Source organism: Coregonus lavaretus, assembly GCF_964263955.1.
Source record: "Coregonus lavaretus genome assembly, contig: HAP1_SCAFFOLD_910, whole genome shotgun sequence".
Lineage (NCBI taxonomy): Eukaryota > Metazoa > Chordata > Actinopteri > Salmoniformes > Salmonidae > Coregonus > Coregonus lavaretus.
In genome coordinates, this window is record NW_028158115.1 from 67,347 (window position 1) to 87,717 (window position 20,371).

Here is a 20,371-nt window from a genome sequence, read left to right on the forward strand (position 1 = left end):
GCACTATATCGGGGAATAGGGTGCCATTTGGGACACAGTCTTCATCAGCAGCTCTTATCTCCTAAAGTCTTATCTCACGGCCACCTCTAACTCACAGGTCCAGCTAGCAGCAATCCCATGTAACCCTGTGCAACTTATACAACTAGGAGTCATACAGTGTATCCTTTCTGACGAATTGCCACCCGTACAATGCTGCTACTATTGCTTGTGTGATTTATAGTCTGTAATAGAAACTCATAAACAGATATCGGTGATGTATCACCCTAATATTTCTCTCCTCTCTCTACCTTTAATAACGCTTTTGTTGTATTGCTCAGTATCGGTCTAGCAGTGTGTCTCATTGACTTCCTCCACCTTTTGGACATCTAAGCAACAACCACACATCTAATAATAATACATCACAATATGTGGTTACCTCTCCTGTATTTATTGTGAACACATTATTCCAGAGTTCTAGCGTTTGCTGTAACTGTGGGTGAGACATTAAATTGGTGAGGTGGAGCTGAACTGATGTATGTTCAATCATTTCCAAACAAACAAATTGTAAAAGAAAAGCTATCACTGTAAAAGTACAAACTCTGCATGGAGTGCCCTCTAGTGTCTCTTTCAAGGAACTTCAATGTAAAAAAAAAAGTTGGGCAAATGGAGAAACTGTTGATTAAAGAGGAAGTTCACACATTTTTACATGTGCCTTATTTTCAGAAAGAGTGAAAATAAGTCTAAATGTACAAATTGGTGAACTTCCCCTTTAATGCATCACACTCAAACATAAATGAGCTATGAAGCAGCTAGATTATAATTAAATTACAGCTTTTATTATAAAATAGATTTTATGTACATGAAACAACTTATGAAATTCAATCAGATTCAGCGGAAGTGACCTATTGCAAACTTGTGAAACAACACATGTTAGAGGAAATGTGGACATATCTATTTTCTCTCTTCCTGTAGTCACTGCTAGGTTTACTGGCAAACATGTAAACAGGGTGAGGGAGGGAGGGAGGGAGGGGAGGAGAGAGAGTCAGTAGGTTTACCTTTTAGATAAATAAATAGAGATAGAAAAGGAAGAGAGGATAGAGAGGGAAAGGGTTCAGGGAGAGAGAGAAGAGAGAAGAGAGGGATAGAGAAGGGAAAGAGAGAGAAGAGAAGGATGGAGAGGGAAAGAGAAGGTGACAGAGAGAATGAAAGTTCGCAAAGAAGGACAGAGAGCGTGAAGAGTATAGAGATGAGAGGGGTCAGGGAGAGAGACATAAGAAGATAGACAGAAAAATAGATAGAGAGAGAGAGCGAGTGAATAGAGGGAAAGAGGGAGAGGTGAAGGAGGTCAGGAGGATGGTGTGTTGCCAAACGTAGAGGGAGTTCTCCATGGAGGGGACCTGCTGAAGGCTGTCTCTGCTGCTCTGTCGTCGTTACCCCATTCCTGCACACACACGCACACACACATGCACACACAAATGCGGTTTCATTATTACAGCACATTTACGTAAAGTCTAAACACTTCCTTTCGAAGACCCTCTTAGGATCCAAAGACAGTCCGTTTCCCCTTATGGATTATAGCTTCACATGAAGTCATGATGATAGCATTGAGTTGACTCTGTCCACAGTAACCCATATACTAACACATTGTCTGGGGAGAGCCTTCAAACTAATGAATGAGATGATTACAGCTAATGAGAGCCCATGCAGGCAGGCCCAGGTCACAGAGGAGCAGTAATGAGAAGTTGACTCAAAGCATGCTTGTGTTCAGTAGGGAGGCAGAGTTCACTGATGTATCTGCAATGCATCATAGAAAGAGAGCGAGGGAGAGAGTGCGAGAGAGAGAGAGAGAGTAGCAGACAAGATGTCCTTACCTGAGAGGTAATGCTGACATGTTTGAGGGTAAGGTCTGGAAAACAATAACGGAGAGAGAGAGAGTAGCAGAGAAGATGTCCTTACCTGAGAAGTAATGCTGACATGTTTGAGGGTAAGGTCTGGAAAACAATAACGGAGAGAGAGAGAGTAGCAGAGAAGATGTCCTTACCTGAGAAGTAATGCTGACATGTTTGAGGGTAAGGTCTGGAAAACAATAACAGAGAGAGAGAGTAGCAGAGAAGATGTCCTTACCTGAGAAGTAATGCTGACATGTTTGAGGGTAAGGTCTGGAAAACAATAACAGAGAGAGAGAGTAGCAGAGAAGATGTCCTTACCTGAGAAGTAATGCTGACATGTTTGAGGGTAAGGTCTGGAAAACAATAATAGAGAGAGAGAGAGTAGCAGAGAAGACGTCCTTACCTGAGAAGTAATGCTGACATGTTTGAGGGTAAGGTCTGGAAAACAATAACAGAGAAAGAGTAGCAGAGAAGATGTCCTTACCTGAGAGGTAATGCTGACACGTTTTAGGGTAAGGTCTGGAAAACAATAACAATAATGAAGAATAATGTAAATATGGATGTCAGTGACGATGATTATATGAAAGCATTATGTGACATAAGATCATTGAATCACTCTATTTGTTTAAAAAACACTCACCAAGGACATGGTCCCCAGAATGAAGCTTGGCCCATAGAAGAGCCCCCTCCCTAGACACAAGAGAGAAATACAATTATAAATACTATTCTAAAAGAGAGATATACAATTATAAATACTATTCTAAAGAGTGAAATACTGTTATAAATGGTATTCTAAAGGGAGAAATACTATTATAAATACTATTCTAAAGGGAGAAATACTATTAGAAATACTATTCTAAAGGGAGAAATACTATTAGAAATACTATTCTAAAGAGTGGAATACTATTAGAAATACTATTTTAAAACATCTCATGCTCTATGATATTACTGTACTTCCCTGAAAGTTGGAGACTCATAGATAGATGATCCAACACCCACCTTTTACGCTTTTCTTCCGCCATTGCCTTAACTGAACAATGGAAAGAGAAAAGAGAGAGAAGAGAAAAATTAAGCGAGAAGGTGTAATGTCTGTGATGTCACAGTAGGTCACATTTTGAATGGTAAAGGGCATTTCTTCAAATGTTTACTAGCCTGGTCCCAGATCAGTTTGTGCTGTCTTGCCAACTCCTATTAAGGTCAACCGTAAGGTCAACCGCTCCTGGTTGACGAGAGCACAAACTGATCTGGGAACAGAGTATAGGTTAACAGGTGTAACAGTACCTTTCCTCTGCACCGCCACACCCATGCCCACCATTGCAGTGATGAACAGAACTAGAGCAGAAAGAGATCCCAACACCAGAGGCCAGTCCACACCAGTCAGCCCTACCAGAAAGACAATATTACCTGTCAATCAATGAGCTCTCAGATACAGATGTAGTATCTTAGTTTGAGCCAGTTTCCTACAGCAGGAAAATAATCCTGCAGCAACAGGAAATGTGAATTATTATGTAGATTATAATTAATGGACATTTTTGTAGAAGTTGGAGAAATAAAAATATAAGGAAAAATCTGTGGATATTACAACCTTCCGAAGCCTTTTTAAACCTCAAATGCACTACACGTTTTTAATTTCATGCATTGCAGGAAAGTTCTCCTGCAACAGGGTGATCAAATTAAGATCCTACATCTGTAGAGTAGGCTACACATAAAATACCCAGCACCAGGCCCACACTGTGTCTAATATCAATACCCAGCACCAGGCCCACACTGTGTCTAATATCAATACCCAGCACCAGGCCCACACTGTGTCTAATATCAATACCCAGCACCAGGCTCACACTGTGTCTAATATCAATACCCAGCACCAGGCTCACACTGTGTCTAATATCAATACCCAGCACCAGGCCCACACTGTGTCTAATATCAATACCCAGCACCAGGCTCACACTGTGTCTAATATCAATACCCAGCACCAGGCCCACACTGTGTCTAATATCAATACCCAGCACCAGGCTCACACTGTGTCTAATATCAATACCCAGCACCAGGCTCACACTGTGTCTAATATCAATACCCAGTCAGACAGGGATTTGTTGATTGTAGTATTTCAGTGAGTTACCTGGCGAAGAGGGAGGGGAGGTGGTGGTCTTTTCTGGAAGACAATGACAGACAATATTATAGGTGGAAAATAATTCCAGCTGCCTCTTGAGTGGTATGAGTTGATGCACACAGGCTCAGACAAACACAGAAATCAGAGACACAGACCTATGACTCTCGACACAGCCAGTGGTGGACTTCTCTCTGAGTGGCTCCACTCTGCTCCCAGCAGGGCACTGTATTGGCACTGGTACTGGTCCGACAGCGGGCCGTCCTGGGCAGGCAGGGACGAGAGAGCAAAAAGGGCCCGGTGGCGGGTAACGGGGGCACTACGGGTGGCATCAGGGAAGCTACTTCCCAGCTGGTATAGAGAGAAGCGGGCACCAGGGAAGGCAGGTGAGCCGGTACACACCAAGGCCCACTCCCCAGCCTGCCTCTGGAGCGAGAGAGTGGGCACCGGCAATAGCTCTGGGATGGCAGGCCCACCAGAGAAAAGAGGGAGAGAGAGTACGTGTATCAGATTTCCTCACACACAATCCTAACCTTAACCATTGGGAATACAATAACTATCTGACATTACATAACTGACATCAGTATCTAGCTGCAACTTCAACCCCCAACCAGATCTCCCACCTGTGACCGTGACAAGAACTGGATGACTGGCGGTTGAATTAGTCGGTCCCTGACAAGGCACTGTAACCTGGTAGAGGCAGGTGTAGGACCCCCCCTCGCCTCCCCTCACAGGCCCCAGGCGGAAGGCTCCGGTCTGGGCTGTGGAGCGGGACGCCAGGGAGGCCTGGGGGTAGACCCCGGAGTCCCCAGTCGCTTTAGCTGTCCACAGCAGTAGAAATGCCTCTGGTTTGGGGCTCTGCTGGGAGTGAGGAGGAGGGGGGGAGCAGTGGAAGGATAATGTCTGGCCGCGCTTCACCTGACCACCTGGGGGATCAACTGAGAGGAGGGGTGGGAGGAGAGGAGGAGGAGGAGGAGGAAGAGCTCTAGGAGAGGCTACAGAGAGAGAGAGAGAATAAAGGGGTTGTAATGGTGAAGTCTTATGCCCTAGTATAAGAGAAGTAAAGAAGGGAGTATTCTTTCAACTCCAGAGCTTGTTACTTTTGTCATGAACTTTATCAAATCAAATAGTCTATAGGCATTGTGTACCCAAATAAGCAGCTGAAACTATACATTTAGATATTGGATATTTGAGGTAATTTGAGAAGTGCCATTGAAAGTTACCCTCTGTTGTCATTCACACTTCCTGCCTTAACCGTCAACATAGCTTGATGTGTGGTTTCTATATAACCAGCAGGATGTAATGGTACAATACACACACAGAGCTAGAGGAAATGTAACCACTGAGAAACCTACAGCAGTTTTGCTGGTGGTGGAGAAGCGGATGGGAGTGTTTATTGTCTCCCACCACCAGTGGCTTTAAACCTAGCATACATCTCAGAACCGTTTCTCACTTTGAAATAGCATTTCCATTTACTGTTACAATAAATCTGAGAAAAGATTTCTGTGACCATGATTATCATCATTATTTGTAGTGATCATGGTGCTTGCAGTAGGTTCTGTCCCAGATTCACAGCTCCACAGTAGTCAACTACCTGATTCAGAATCATCAATCATAAAACTCACCTTGTTGTTTCAGAGTTATATAGTGGCTGTATGAGCTATACATCCCCTGGCTGTTCTGATACAGGCAGCAGTATATATCCTCCCGGGCTGAATCCTCCTTCACTCTCACTGTGAACCGGGCCTGCTGTCTCTCACTGGGGAAAGTAATGGAGTCCACCAGCTTTTTAACCCGGTGGAGTCTGAACAGGGTCCCTCCAGGGCCCTCAGGGGCCTGACAGACTAGGACCACAGCCCCCAGGATGGTGTTGCCTACAGAGGAGGCCTGGGTGAGGGAGGGTGTTGGGGGGATGGCCGGATGGGGGTCTGAGGATACTGTATCTGGGGAGGAGCAGTCAAGTTTGAGACCCAGTAATAGTAAACACTGTATTCCACTAAACAGATCTCGGACACAGGAGGCTCATAATAATGGCCGGAACGGAGTAAATGGAATGGCATCAAACACCTGGAAATCATGTATTTGATACCATTCGACTTATTCCGCTCCAGTCATCACCACGAGCCCATCCTCCCCAATTAAGGTGCCACCAACCTCCTGTGATCTAGGATCATATTACCCCACTCAAATAGACTTTTTAAATTGTCAGGAAATAAAGATGGCAGAACAGAGAGGCCAAACATAATTGAAATATCTCTGTAACTGAAATGGCTCAAGTTCTTTACCCTGAAATCTATAGCGTAAGTGTCAGTAAATTCCTATTCAAAGTACTTACCCCAAAATTGTAGATAACAGATAAGCAGAACAAATATCCAACGTGATAGATGGTATCGACAGACAAGCATCTTTGAAGGTGCAAGCAGCCTCTCTTCTGTGTGGGTGTGGAAGCATCTGCTCTAGGTAGAGGCAAACAGGATCTGCTGTGTGTGTGTGTGTGTGTGTGTGAAAAGTATGACATCTTAAAATAGGAATGAGGGAAATACAATATACAAGCACACTTCCTTTTAAGGGGTTTGTTAATGGGATGTTAGGTTATATAACAATAAACCAAACCCCTGGTGTGTGGATGCATGCATACTGCACACAGAGTATGAGACATACACTGAGTATACAAAACATTAAGAACACCTGCTCTTTCCATGACATAGACTGGCCAGGTGAATCCAGGTGAAAACTATGATCCCTTATTGACGTCACTTGTTGAATCCACTTCAATCAGTGTAGTTGAAGGGGAGGAGACAGGTTAAAGAAGGATTTATAAGCCTTGAGACAATTGAGCCATGCATGGATTGTGTATGTGTGCCATTGAGGGTGAATGGGCAAGACAAAATATTTAAGTGCCTTTGGGATGTGAGGTCATAGAATGGTATGGTAGTAGGTGCCAGGCACACTGGTTTGTGTCAAGAACTACAACGCTGCTGGGTTTTTCACACTCAACAGTTTCCTGTGTGTATCAAGAATGGTCCACCACCCAAAGGACATCGAGCCAACTTGACACAACTGTGGGAAGCATTGGAGTCAACTTGGGCCAGTATCCCTCCCTGTTGAATGCTTTCGACACCTTTGCTTTCGACACCTTGTAGACTCCATGCGCCGACGAATTGAGGCTGTTCTCTTTAAGTAGTCTTCACAAGTTCATTAATCATATGGGTAAATAGGCTACATGCACAGAGCAGACACAATAAAGTAGTGTATTCAATCTGGAGTTGCCTTGCAGTACAACACTGACACCTAGTGGATGAAAAGTTGCACTGCCGTCCTGCTATACATTTGTAGAACTTAAGCATAATAAAACCAAACATTAACGCTATTTAAAGTCAAATCAATTGTGATTTTAACATCATATTTCAATGGAATTCATTTAATTTGTGATATTTAATGTATTGCTTTGACATTTATTAAACAAAGGGATATATCGATTAGCTCTGGTCCATTGTCTGAGTGCGCGTCCCTCTACTAGCCTCTACCAGTGAAGGACTGCGCCCTGGACCGAAGCTAGATATCGATTTCAAAGTGGTAACAGTGCGTTTGCTGCGTAAATGCGGCGCGATAATCGAGGTGTCCACAGTGGAGGTGTCATAATGCCCATAAAACCTAACGGTCAAACAGGGAAATGGTTCTAATCGTTTTTCCACCATTCATTTTTCACATAGGGTATTTTAGAAACACTTAAAATAAGTGGAGGACTCCAAATATGCGGAACAAGTGGATGACTCCAAATATGAGGAACAGGTATTGATACACACGAAACACAGCCCCTTATTTTAAGTGTTTCTAAAATCCCATATGGGAAAAATGAATGGTGGAAAAACGATTTCCCTGTTTGACCGGTTTTATGGGTATTATGATGGTACTCTATGCCAATACTTATTAACTTTGAAAATAGATTGTTGAACCTAACCACAGGAGGCTGCTGAGGGGAGAACTGCTCATAATAATGGCCAGAACAGAGCACATGGAATGGCATCAAACATCTGGAAACCATGTGTTTGATGTATTTGTTACCATTCCACCAATTCTGCTCCAGTCATTACCACGAGCAGGTTCTCCCCAATTAAGGTGGCACCAACCTCTTGTGAACCTAACAGTATGGATTTGGCAGTCTTTAACCTAAAGCTCCCTCTTGCTTGTCGCTTTCTTGATCATTTGAGCAAAACAAAATTATTGAAATCACAATATTTTTACTGTCATTAGTGGATATTCTTCTCTAAATTTTGTTCATTGAATAATTCGTTGCTCTCCTGGGATGTAATATTTATCATCAAAATGGATGATAAAGTCATCACTGAACCTCTCTTTCCGTGGAGGACTCCAAATATGAGGAACAGGTATTGATGCACCACTTTCAGACATTCTTTAGTTTAAAAAAAATCTGGTTGTTACAGCAGCAGCCATTACATCAGAATAGACATACACTGTACATGCCTTATCGATAGAGAGATAGAAAAGAGAGACACACAATAGCCCATAATGACAAAGCGAAAACAGGTTTTTAGAAATGTTTGCAAATGTATACAATTTTTTTTTTTTATACCTTATTTATATAAGTATTCAGACCCTTTGCTATGAGACTCGATGCATCAGGTGCATCCTGTTTCCATTGATCATCATTGAGATGTTTTTACAACTTGATTGGAGACCACCTGTGGTCAATTTGATTGATTGGACATGATTTGGAAAGGCGCACACCTGTCTATATAGTTGACGGTGCATGTCAGAGCAAAAACCAAGCTATGAGGTCGAAGGAATTGTCCGTAGAGTTCTGCACAGATCTGGGAAAGGGTACCAAAACATTTCTGCAGCATTGAAGGTCCCCAAGAACACAGTGGCATCCATCATTCTTACATGGAAGAAGTTTGGAACCCCCAAGACTCTTCCTAGAGCTAGCCGCCCGGACAAATTGAGCAATCGGGGGAGAAGGGCCTTGGTCAGGGAGGTGACCAAGAACCCGATGGTCACTCTGACAGAGCTCCATAGTTCCTCTGTGGAGATGGGAGAACCTTCCAGAAGGACAACCATCTCTGCAGCACTCCACCAATTAGGCCTTTATGGTAGAGTGGCCAGTAAAAGGCACATGACAGCCCGCTTAGAGTTTGCCAAAAGCCACCTAAAGGACTCTCAGACCATGAGAAACAAGATTCTCTGGTCTTATGAAACCAAGATCGAACTCTTTGGCCTGAATGCTAAGCGTCATGTCTGGAGGAAACCTGGCACCATCCCTACGGTGAAGCATGGTGGTGGCAGCATCATGCTGTGGGGATGTTTTTCAGCGGCAGGGACTGGGAGACTAGTCAGGATCGAGGGAAAGATTAACGGAGCAAAGTACAGAGAGATCCTTGATGAAAACATGCTCCAGAGTGCTCAGGACTGGGGCGAAGTTTCACCTTCCAACAGGACGATGACCCTAAGCACACAGCCAAGACAACGCAGGAGAGTCCGGACTTGAACCAGATCTAACATCTCTGGAGAGACCTGAAAATAGCTGTGCAGCAACGCTCCCCATCCAACCTGACAGAGCTTGAGAGGATCTGCAGAGAAGAATGGGAGAAACACCCCAAATACATTTACATTTACGTCATTTAGCAGACGCTCATATCCAGAGCGACTTACAGTTAGTGCATACATTATTCTTTTTTATTTTCATACCCCATGGGAATCGAACCCACAACCCTGGCGTTGCAAACGCCATGCTCTACCAACTGAGCTACCTCCCTGCCGGCCATTCCCTCCCCTACCCTGGACCAATTGTGCGCTGCCCCATTGGTCTCCCGGTTGCGGCCGGCTACAGCAGAGCCTGGATTCGAACCAGGATCTCTAGTGGCACAGCTAGCACTGCGATGCAGTGCCTTAGACCACTGCGCCACTCGGGAGACATAAATACAGGTATGCCAAGCTTGTAGCGTCATACCCAAGAAGACTCAAGGCTGTAATCGCTTCCAAAGTGTCTGAATACATGTGTAAATGTGATATTTCCATTATTATTATTTATTATAAATCTGCAAAAATGTCTAAAAACCTGTTTTTGTTTTGTCAGTATGGGGTATTGTGTGTATATTGATGAGGTGAACAAAACAATTTAATCAATTTTAGAATAAGGCTGTAACGTAATTTTTTTGGGAAAAGATCAAGGGGTCTGAATACTTTCCGAATGCACTGTATGTCAACATCTTTGCAATGTAGACAATGCCTTGTCCATACACTCCTAATATCTCTGGACACATACAAGAAACCTTGTTTTATATTTGGTAAGAAAGGTATGAAAACATCTTAGTGACATCCTTTTGCATAAACTGCTTATCACAGAACAAAAATACAGTATACAATAAATATTGTTTGATAAAATGTTTGTCTCTTTCATTTGAAGATTACTCTGTGTCCACTTCGACCATCATCGTTGGAGATCAACCTTAAAGACATGCTCTGGAACTTTGGCGACAACTAAGTATTTTGTAAATATCCCGCTTTGGGCTGGATTTGTCAATGTGTAGTTCATAAATGCATAATCTATGAGCAGAATCCCATAGTTTTAAAGCGGCTGTTTTTCTGGAAGCTGTGCTGCTCCATTTTCCCTCCATTTTCCCCCACGTGGGCCTGCCCCCTAGCAATTTGAGTTTTGCCAATGAGCTTCAGCCCCTCTACAATTAATTGACAGCTAGCAAGATGCACACCCAGCAGAGAGAGAGAGAGAGCAATGACGTGGTACACATATCTGCACATATGTGACGTAGTACACCATTTTCGGGGACCACTTCTGGCTCGTGAGCACTACTTTCAGAACTACTGGCTAAAAAATATACAAAAGTACTGGAGAATCTCTTTAAGCAAAACCTCCTCTCTGTCATGGCCGACCTTCCTCAGAGCATCATGGCGATAGGTGACCTTCAAGGCTCACTCTCGTCTCACTCCACCAAGCACCCTGGGTCTTCCGTCGCTGTCGCCTTTCATCAGGCCAATCACTACACCGACACTGGATCGAAAACAAGGTTGACCCTAGTTGATGGTACAATGGACACCATCTGCCATGGCTTTGAAGGACATTGAAGCAAAGCTTTATAAGACTTCATCCAGGATCATGTTCCCATGGCAGGTGGTGGTCTTAGACTCAACCAGCCAACAGATCCTGATCCAAACATTGGTCAGGATCAATCACGAGGCCTTCATCAACAAGGACCTCAACTCGGAGGTGAGTCCCCTCATGGCAGAGGTCACCATCCTGCTGAAGACCTTTCCGTTGGTCCTGGTCACCGAGGATGAAGACATGGCAAATATCTTCCTGAAATTCTCAGACGTGATCATGACGCTGGACCTTGTGGTGGGCTCGCGGAAGGATCTTGAGAAGGTCGTCGCCAACTGATCATTCAGCTTGAGCAGCTACATCTCCCATGTAGTGGCTCTGAAGGTGGCCAAGCGCGTACCGGATGAGTTTTCAGCATCAGAGAAAGAGGCAGGGATCCCATTGAAGATGCTGAGGCAAGTCAGCATTCCCTTGACCTATATCAGGGATGGGCCGCAGTGACTTGTGGGTCTGCGTACCATTTTAGCAGCGAAGAGAACAAATTAGATTTTAAAGTTAATTTCCTGCAATTCTGCACATTTTGCCATGTGGCGTAGAGAAAATGTTGCAGTTTTAAAGCAAGTTTCCTGCAATTCTACACATTTTGCCATGGGGCAGAGAGAAGATTTAGCAATTTTATAACTAATTTCATGCAATTCTACTCATTTTGCCATGGGGTGGAGAGAAATAAATTTTAGTTTTACAGCTAATTTCCTGCAATTCTAAACATTTTGCCATAGGGTGGAGGCAAATGTTTGCAGTTTTTAATATGATAACTGATGATCAATGGGCCCCACCCCGGTCGGTAATTCGACCATGCTTACTAAAAGTTTAGCTAGCTAGCCGCTAGACTAATTTACCAATCTAAAAATAAAATGCTGACATGGGCTAATTGAGTGACTGCTGATGCACAACCAAATTTCGAAATTGCACCTTGTGTATTCTATTATTCTAACTCTCAACAGTAAGTTGAGACCCCGACTGAGTTCCTAAATATATTTTTATTTATTTAAAACATGTATTGGTCCGTGGGCCTACAAAAGGGGGCCCCCTTCCTGACCTACACGATAAGCAGCGCGTTTGTTGACGACGTCATGATTAAACTCCTGCTACAGCTGAACCCCCCTCAACTGCTCTCATTCGACCTCCGCCAAGCAGGACCTGCTGGCTCTCTGCATTAAGATGAGCATCATCATTCACCAGGTCCTGAGTAAGATCGCAGGTGTGGCCATTGACGGGGACCTTCCACCACCTGGCTGCAACATGAAGCTGGTGTTGCTCTGCCTGCTAAGTGTGATGCAGATCCGGTGTTGGTCATCTGCCTCGGTCAAAGACCCTTCCATCGTTGCCACCATGATCCAGCTTATATTAGATCAAATCCACCGGATGTGCCAGTCCATCAACCGGATTGGAGGCTTACCCGGAAAACCTGATCAGAACCCGGACGACGTCGCCATTGGGAAAGAGCTGTTTTCTGAGCCCCTGCCAGAGTCACTGACCACAGCCTATTGTCTGCAGTTTGGCCCCAGTGTGAAGTTCATGAGGATCTTCAAGAGGGCATTTGGCCAAGACCACCAAGTGGCCAAGCACATGCTCCACTGGAGGTCAACCAATATCTTTGTGGACTTTGATGCCACCTATAACATTGAAAACATGATTTCCCTCAACGGCTGCACTGAGGTATATTTCAACCAAAGGTGAAGCCTTTAGAGGAGGAGGACTTTCAAGAGGTGAAGCCTCTGGGGAAGTAGTCTCTGGAGGTGAAGGCTCTGGGGAAGTAGTCTCTGGAGGTGAAGGCTCTGGGGAAGTAGTCTCTGGAGGTGAAGCCTCTGGGGAAGTAGTCTCTGGAGGTGAAGCCTCTGGGGAAGTAGTCTCTGGAGGTGATGCCTCTGGGGAAGTAGTCTCTGGAGGTGAAGCCTCTGGGGAAGTAGTCTCTGGAGGTGAAGGCTCTGGGGAAGTAGTCTCTGGAGGTGAAGCCTCTTGGGAAGTAGTCTCTGGAGGTGAAGGCTCTGGGGAAGTAGTCTCTGGAGGTGAAGCCTCTGGGGAAGTAGTCTCTGGAGGTGAAGCCTCTGGGGAAGTAGTCTCTGGAGGTGAAGCCTCTGGGGAAGTAGTCTCTGGAGGTGAAGGCTCTGGGGAAGTAGTCTCTGGAGGTGAAGCCTCTGGGGAAGTAGTCTCTGGAGGTGAAGCCTCTGGGGAAGTAGTCTCTGGAGGTGAAGGCTCTGGGGAAGTAGTCTCTGGAGGTGAAGGCTCTGGGGAAGTAGTCTCTGGAGGTGAAGCCTCTGGGGAAGTAGTCTCTGGAGGTGAAGCCTCTGGGGAAGTAGTCTCTGGAGGTGAAGGCTCTGGGGAAGTAGTCTCTGGAGGTGAAGCCTCTGGGGAAGTAGTCTCTGGAGGTGAAACCTCTGGGGAAGGAGTCTCTGGAGGTGAAGGCTCTGGGGAAGTAGTCTCTGGAGGTGAAGCCTCTGGGGAAGTAGTCTCTGGAGGTGAAGGCTCTGGGGAAGTAGTCTCTGGAGGTGAAGGAAACTGGGGAAGTAGTCTCTGGAGGTGAAGCCTCTGGGGAAGTAGTCTCTGGAGGTGAAGCCTCTGGGGAAGTAGTCTCTGGAGGTGAAGCCTCTGGGGAAGTAGTCTCTGGAGGTGAAGCCTCTGGGGAAGTAGTCTCTGGAGGTGAAGCCTCTGGGGAAGTAGTCTCTGGAGGTGAAGCCTCTGGGGAAGTAGTCTCTGGAGGTGAAGCCTCTGGGGAAGTAGTCTCTGGAGGTGAAGCCTCTGGGGAAGTAGTCTCTGGAGGTGAAGGCTCTGGGGAAGTAGTCTCTGGAGGTGAAGGCTCTGGGGAAGTAGTCTCTGGAGGTGAAGCCTCTGGGGAAGTAGTCTCTGGAGGTGAAGGCTCTGGGGAAGTAGTCTCTGGAGGTGAAGGCTCTGGGCAAGTAGTCTCTGGAGGTGAAGCCTCTGGGGAAGTAGTCTCTGGAGGTGAAGGCTCTGGGGAAGTAGTCTCTGGAGGTGAAGGAAACTGGGGAAGTAGTCTCTGGAGGTGAAGCCTCTGGGGAAGTAGTCTCTGGAGGTGAAGGCTCTGGGGAAGTAGTCTCTGGAGGTGAAGGCTCTGGGCAAGTAGTCTCTGGAGGTGAAGCCTCTGGGGAAGTAGTCTCTGGAGGTGAAGCCTCTGGGGAAGTAGTCTCTGGAGGTGAAGGCTCTGGGGAAGTAGTCTCTGGAGGTGAAGGCTCTGGGGAAGTAGTCTCTGGAGGTGAAGGCTCTGGGGAAGTAGTCTCTGGAGGTGAAGCCTCTGGGGAAGTAGTCTCTGGAGGTGAAGGCTCTGGAGGTGGTGGAGAAGGAGGTGGAGAAGGATGTGGAGAATGAGGTTGAGAAGTAGGTGGACATTTTGGCAATTAAATAATTGCTTGCAAATATAAACATTTCACATTAATATAATCTGATTATTAGTACAATTCATGTATACCGATACAGTACATTGAATTATATTACACCAATGATGGCACAAATTCTGTACAATGATGATGGCATAATATACATGTTATTAGTGGCTAGGGCATTCATAACACTTAAGTGTAGCTCCTTTCTAACACAAGGTTTTTCCCTAGTAGTACTTCTCTGTAGACGTAAAGTGAAAGATTGTTAAAAAAAAGTGTGAGAGAGTCTTTATCTGTGTATGGAGCAGTCAACAGGGACAGGCAGTAGTCAGTAGCACCATTATCTGTTGTCAAACAGGGGCCTCTCTTGGCCCCCATACAGACTGATAAACACAGCCCACCACATAATCACCTACTACACACACAGGTCTTCTCAGAACCATATGTCCCAGAGGTGTGTGTACTGCTCAATGTGTGTGTAGCAGTTGTAGTAGTGGGGGAGGAGAGTTTGAGTTGGTTCATGAAGCTGAAAGCTGAATGAAGAGGCAAATGTCAGTATGGTATTCTGCTTGCACTGTATGCCATAACGTTGTGTCAGAGAAACACTAATTCTAATACACTTGAAATTACATTTTCAGTTGTTTTGTGCAAAACAAAGTGCATAACATTAATTAGCTAGAATTACATCAGTTTGGAATTGTTTTGCTGGCCATAGATTGGTGTTGTCAGCATCATACAGGTTGGATTTCTACTCAGGATCCAGAAACAGGAAGGTAGCGGGGGGGAGATAGCACAACTGTTCATTCACTCTTTCTCCTGGTTTAGAAGAGAGGACTGGAGTAAGAAAAGGAGTTGGCATAGTACACACACTTACGTCCCACCCCCAACGGTCATCAGAAGATACATGAATAGAGAAGATTTGAAGTCACGTCCAAACTGAGAGAGAAGAGAGAAAGAGGGGGGGATACGGTAGAGGGGTAGAATGGAGAGACGACAGCTGTAAAAAAAGAGAAGTAGGCTACTTGCTATGTCAAATTGGATAAGAGACAGGTGGAACTGTTTTCGGGAGGACTGGTTACTTAACATTTGCAATAGTCTAAGCATTGTGAGATGGTCATGTAAAAGAAAATACAAACCTCACAATATTGTCACCACTGTAAGCCGTGTAAAGTTGCCATCTAACTCTAACTCATCAGATGGCTGGGATACAAGCTGCTGTGCTACCATCCTTTAGCTCCTTCTCAAACTTTGTTCACTCTAATGACAATATGAAGGTATGTATTCCACTTGTTATTTTATTTCTACATTTTGCTGAAACAATTAAAAAAACTTGAATAACTTTGTTTTAAGAGGGTGAGTGTTGGGACTAATAGCCGTGTCTAAATGCCATTAACATTTCTTTGAACAAAATGTTTTGACTCGCAATGAAGAGGCATTGTGAGCACAAGCACAGCCTCATATCCCCAACAAAGCCAAAACATTTAATAAAATACATTTATTTTGATTTAAGACCTGTTCAAATCAAATGGATTTTATTTCAAAAGTAATTACAAAACTAGGATTTAATTATAAAATGGTTAATTGCAATTGCATTTTTAGTGTTATTTTAACTTGTTAGTTGGTGTTGTTTGGTTTTTAGAGTAAAATATTATTTCCATATTTATGTGAAGTTAGAGAGGCTTGATATGAACTGATGTTTTTGTACTATCACACAAGGTGTGGAAATTTGAGGATGGCGCTCTCAGTCTGGACTCTCAAACCAAGAGGACGTCACCTGGCAACACCAGTGACCAGCAGCCGGTTCTTCCTCACCTGGACGATGAAAGTGAAACCTCATGGGACATGGAGTTCTTGTTGTCTGACTGGAGCAGCCCATCACCTGAGCTGAACCCCTCTCTGGACTACAACACTCAGCAACCGGACCAAACTGGACTGTACCATGATGGTGGGGTGTTGAAGGACCAAATAATTCCAGACAGGCTTCATATGGGCAGCAGTAGCCTGATGGGTGAGCTGCTCACCCCCTTGGAGACCATTGGTTCAGGCATACCAGAACTCTACAACTGGTCCTTTAGTGATGACCAACAGGTTCGATCATCATCATCATTATCATCATTCCCCACTCAACCAGACGTGGACCAGTATGGTTTCACCCCCGGTAGAAACCAGGAGAGACATGGCAGCGATAGAGCCACTGCTGTCCTCACTAAGGCCAAATCATGGGACTTTGGAATGGGACACTACTACCCCAAACAATACACTTCCATGGTGACCTTTCAAGATGGAAGATTCCTCCAAGCCCCTGTCTCCATGACAACCTCTATGACCTCTGAACCTCGAACCCACCACTACAGCGTCCTCCAAAACTACCCCCACCACCCGGGTCTATACCGCAACCAGAACAACTACAATCTCCACAACCACCACCACCAACAAGCCTCCTCCAGCCACTTCCCCCACTCCCAGCCCCAGCAGCCCCATCTGGCTGTCTACTCAGGGGTTCCCCCTGGTGACTTGGAGGGGAAGCGCAGCCGCAGGATGGTGGTGAAGAAGAGGGCTGCCATCCACAGCTGTGAATACCCAGGATGTAGTAAGACATATACCAAGAGCTCCCACCTCAAGGCTCACCTCCGCACGCACACAGGTAAGAATACATCAATTAGAATACATTACACAGGTAAGAATACATCAATTAGAATACATTACACAGGTAAAAATACAGAGATTAGAATACATTACACAGATTAGAATACAGAGATTAGAATACATTACACAGGTAAGAATACATAAATTAGAATGCATTACACAGGTAAGAATACAGAGATTAGAATACATTACACCAGTAAGAATACAGAGATTAGAATACATTACACAGGTAAGAATACAGAGATTAGAATACATTACACTGGTATTGAGGCATTAATGCATAATGCATATTCATTACATATTCATTACGGCTAATAGGCAGAACTGCATGATGGACAACTTCATATGGATAAATAATGATTTATGGCTTTTAGTAGTAATGGCTATTGAATAGAAAAAGTCTAAATGATCCTTGGGATGTCCCAACTCTGACGTCAACCAGTGACTTAACACTAAAAATAAATATTTACATTTTAGTCACTTAGGTGACGCTCTTATCCAGAGCGACTTACAGTTAGTGGATTCATCTTAAGAGCTAGGTGGGACAACCACATATCACGATCCTTGGGACGTCCCAACTCTGACGTCAACCCATTGAAGTTGAAATGTAAAACGGTTAGAGTTAGGTAAGGGTTATGGTAAGGGTAGGGGTTATGGTTAGGGTAAGGGTAGGGGTTATGGTTAGGGTAAGGGTAGGGGTTATGGTTAGGGTAAGGGTAGGGGTTATGGTTAGGGTAAGGGTAGGGGTTATGGTTAGGGTAAGGGTAAGGGTTATGGTTAGGGTAAGGGTAGGGGTTATGGTTAGGGTAAGGGTAGGGGTTATGGTTAGGGTAGGGGTTATGGTTAGGGTAAGGGTAGGGGTTATGGTTAGGGTAAGGGTAGGGGTTATGGTTAGGGTAAGGGTAGGGGTTATGGTTAGGGTAAGGGTAGGGGTTAAGGTTAGGGTAGGGACGTCCCAAGGATCTTGGACTGCACTAACCCTATTGAATAGGATACAATTTACACTATGAATTATCAACACATTTCTATCAACAAATGCGGAGGGATTACAATTGCTACGGAGTGTTTAAAACAAGTCACTTATGAGCCAACTGATGGCTGATTTTGACACTGGTTGCTTTTGTGTGCTATTGATTCCATAGGGGAAAAACCATACCACTGTACGTGGGAGAGCTGTGGGTGGAAGTTTGCCCGTTCAGACGAGTTGACCCGTCACTACCGTAAACACACGGGTCAGAAGCCCTACGAGTGTCTGCTGTGTCAGAGAGCCTTCTCCCGCTCAGACCACCTGGCCCTGCACATGAAGAGACACACATGATGAGAGGAGAGGAGATGAGAGGAGGATGGGTATGACTGGGGCTGTGTGAGATTATTCACACTAATATGTGTGTACCTGTATACACACACTCTCCACTGTCGTTCTGGTTCTCATTCTCTCTCTCTCTCTCTCTCTCTCTCTCTCTCTCTCTCTCTCTCTCTCTCTCTCTCTCTCTCTCTCTCTCTCTCTCTCTCTCTCGCTCTCTCTCTCTTTCTCTCGATCACTCTCTCTCTCTTTCTCTCTCTCTCTCTCTCTCTCTCCTGTTGTCTCCTATCTCTCTCTCTCTTTCTCTCTTTCTTTCTCTCGATCACTCTCTCTCTCTCTCTTTCTCTCTCTCTCTCGATCACTCTCTCTCTCTCTCTCTCTTTCTCTCTCTCTCTCGATCACTCTCTCTCTCTCTCTCTCTCTCTCTCTCTCTCTCTCTCTCTCTCTCTCTTTCTCTCTCTCTCTCGATCACTCTCTCTCTCTCTCTCTCTCTCGCTCTCTCTCTTTTTCTCGATCACTCTCTCTCTCTTTCTCTCTCTCTCTCTCTCTCCTGTTGTCTCCTATCTCTCTCTCTCTTTCTCTCTTTCTTTCTCTCGATCACTCTCTCTCTCTCTCTCTTTCTCTCTCTCTCTCGATCACTCTCTCTCTCTCTCTCTTTCTCTCTCTCTCTCGATCACTCTCTCTCTCTCTCGATCACTCTCTCTCTCTCTCGATCACTTTCTCTCTCTCTCGATCACTCTCTCTCTCTCTCTCTCTTTCTCTCTCTCTCGATCACTCTCTCTCTCTCTCTCTCTCTCTCTCTCTCTCGCTCTCTCTCTCTTTCTCTCTCTCTCTCTCTCTCTCTCTCTCTCTCTCTCTCTCTCTCTCTCTCTCTCTCTCTCTCTCTTTCTCTCTCTCTCTCGATCACTCTCTCTCTCTCTCTCTCTCGCTCTCTCTCTCTCTCTCTCTCTCTCTTTCTCTCTCTCTCTCTCGATCACTCTCTCTCTCTCTCTCTCTCGCACACTAATCTAATCAACACACACGCGGTGCACACACAACTATTAGGCAGAGTAGTGTTATCATGGATGAAGAGGAGACGTGACCACTCAAAGATATACAGTGGATATACGTTGTCCACACACTATAAACAGCTAAAGTAACAAAGAGCCTTACAGTTACAGACTGACTTAACACTAAAAATAAACATTTACATTTTAGTCACTTAGGAGACGCTCTTATCCAGAGCGACTTACAGTTAGTGCATTTATCTTAAGAGCTAGGTGGGACAACCACATATCACAGGCATAGAAAGTACACTTTTCCTCAATAACATAGTTATTGAAAGGCGGGGTCGGAGTAAAGAGTAAAGAGCAAGTGTTGGTGTTGGAATTATTATTTTTGTAGTATTTCTTTGGGGTCGAGGTGAGGAGGGGGATGATTTAAGATACTCTTTGAAGAGGTAGGGTTTCAGGTGCTTTCGGAAGATGGGCAGGGATTATGCTGTCCTAGCTTCAGGGGGAAGCTGGTTCCACCATTGGGGTGCCAGGACAGAGAAGAGCTTGGACTGGGCTGAGTGGGAGCTGCCCTCCCGTAGGGGTGGGAGGGCCAAGAGACCAGAGGTGGCAGAACAGAGTGCTCAGGTTGGGGTGTAGGGTTTGAGCATTGCCTGAAGGTAAGGAGGGGCAGTTCCTCTTGCTGCTCTTGTAGTGGAGACGTCCAATGGAAGGCAGTCTGGAACCTAGGTTAGGACATTAGCACCCAAAAGGTACACAAAGTTCAAAGGTAAATACAGGCTGTGTCACTGGGGAGTGTCATTTTGGCTGAAACGTTGTATAAGGAACTTCTTACAAATATGTGTTGTTTCTAATATCCAACGCTATATTTATGGATCTTAATATTTCCTGTAAATTATCTGTAGATAAAAGTTGTTTTATTAAGGCTAAGATGTGTTTCTTAAATTAAGGTTAAGATTTGGTTAAGATATCAACTTTTCATGTG

At 44.8% G+C, this 20,371-nt stretch overlaps 3 protein-coding genes and 1 long non-coding RNA gene across 4 annotated transcripts; 2 read left to right on the forward strand and 2 right to left on the reverse strand.

Annotated features, from left to right (window-relative positions):
* Positions 1-947: 947 nt before the first annotated feature.
* On the reverse strand, positions 948-4,542 carry LOC311124405 (uncharacterized protein; the record flags this gene model as incomplete). Its single annotated transcript, XM_084198562.1, has 8 exons — positions 948-1,420; positions 2,353-2,387; positions 2,509-2,558; positions 2,868-2,898; positions 3,150-3,251; positions 3,988-4,020; positions 4,134-4,490; positions 4,533-4,542. The coding sequence occupies 8 exons, from the start codon at positions 4,540-4,542 to the stop codon at positions 1,325-1,327; spliced, it is 714 nt and encodes a 237-aa protein (XP_084054688.1). The 3' UTR covers positions 948-1,324.
* A 144-nt stretch (positions 4,543-4,686) lies between these two features.
* Positions 4,687-6,395, reverse strand: LOC311124402. Its single transcript, XR_014612747.1, has 3 exons — positions 6,311-6,395; positions 5,601-5,918; positions 4,687-4,970 (listed from the first exon to the last, which is right to left on the reverse strand). It is a non-coding gene; the product is annotated as an uncharacterized lncRNA (long non-coding RNA).
* Positions 6,396-12,098: 5,703 nt separating this feature from the next.
* On the forward strand, positions 12,099-13,449 carry LOC311124401 (uncharacterized protein). The gene is made up of 3 exons (XM_084198559.1): positions 12,099-12,939; positions 13,000-13,059; positions 13,090-13,449. Exon 1 carries the CDS (start codon positions 12,272-12,274, stop codon positions 12,788-12,790), a length of 519 nt encoding a protein of 172 aa, XP_084054685.1. The 5' UTR covers positions 12,099-12,271; the 3' UTR covers positions 12,791-12,939; positions 13,000-13,059; positions 13,090-13,449.
* A 1,898-nt stretch (positions 13,450-15,347) lies between these two features.
* Positions 15,348-18,823, forward strand: klf1 (Kruppel like factor 1 (erythroid)). Its single transcript, XM_084198560.1, has 3 exons — positions 15,348-15,719; positions 16,162-17,089; positions 18,234-18,823. The coding sequence occupies exons 1-3, from the start codon at positions 15,642-15,644 to the stop codon at positions 18,407-18,409; spliced, it is 1,182 nt and encodes a 393-aa protein (XP_084054686.1). The 5' UTR covers positions 15,348-15,641; the 3' UTR covers positions 18,410-18,823.
* Positions 18,824-20,371: the final 1,548 nt, after the last annotated feature.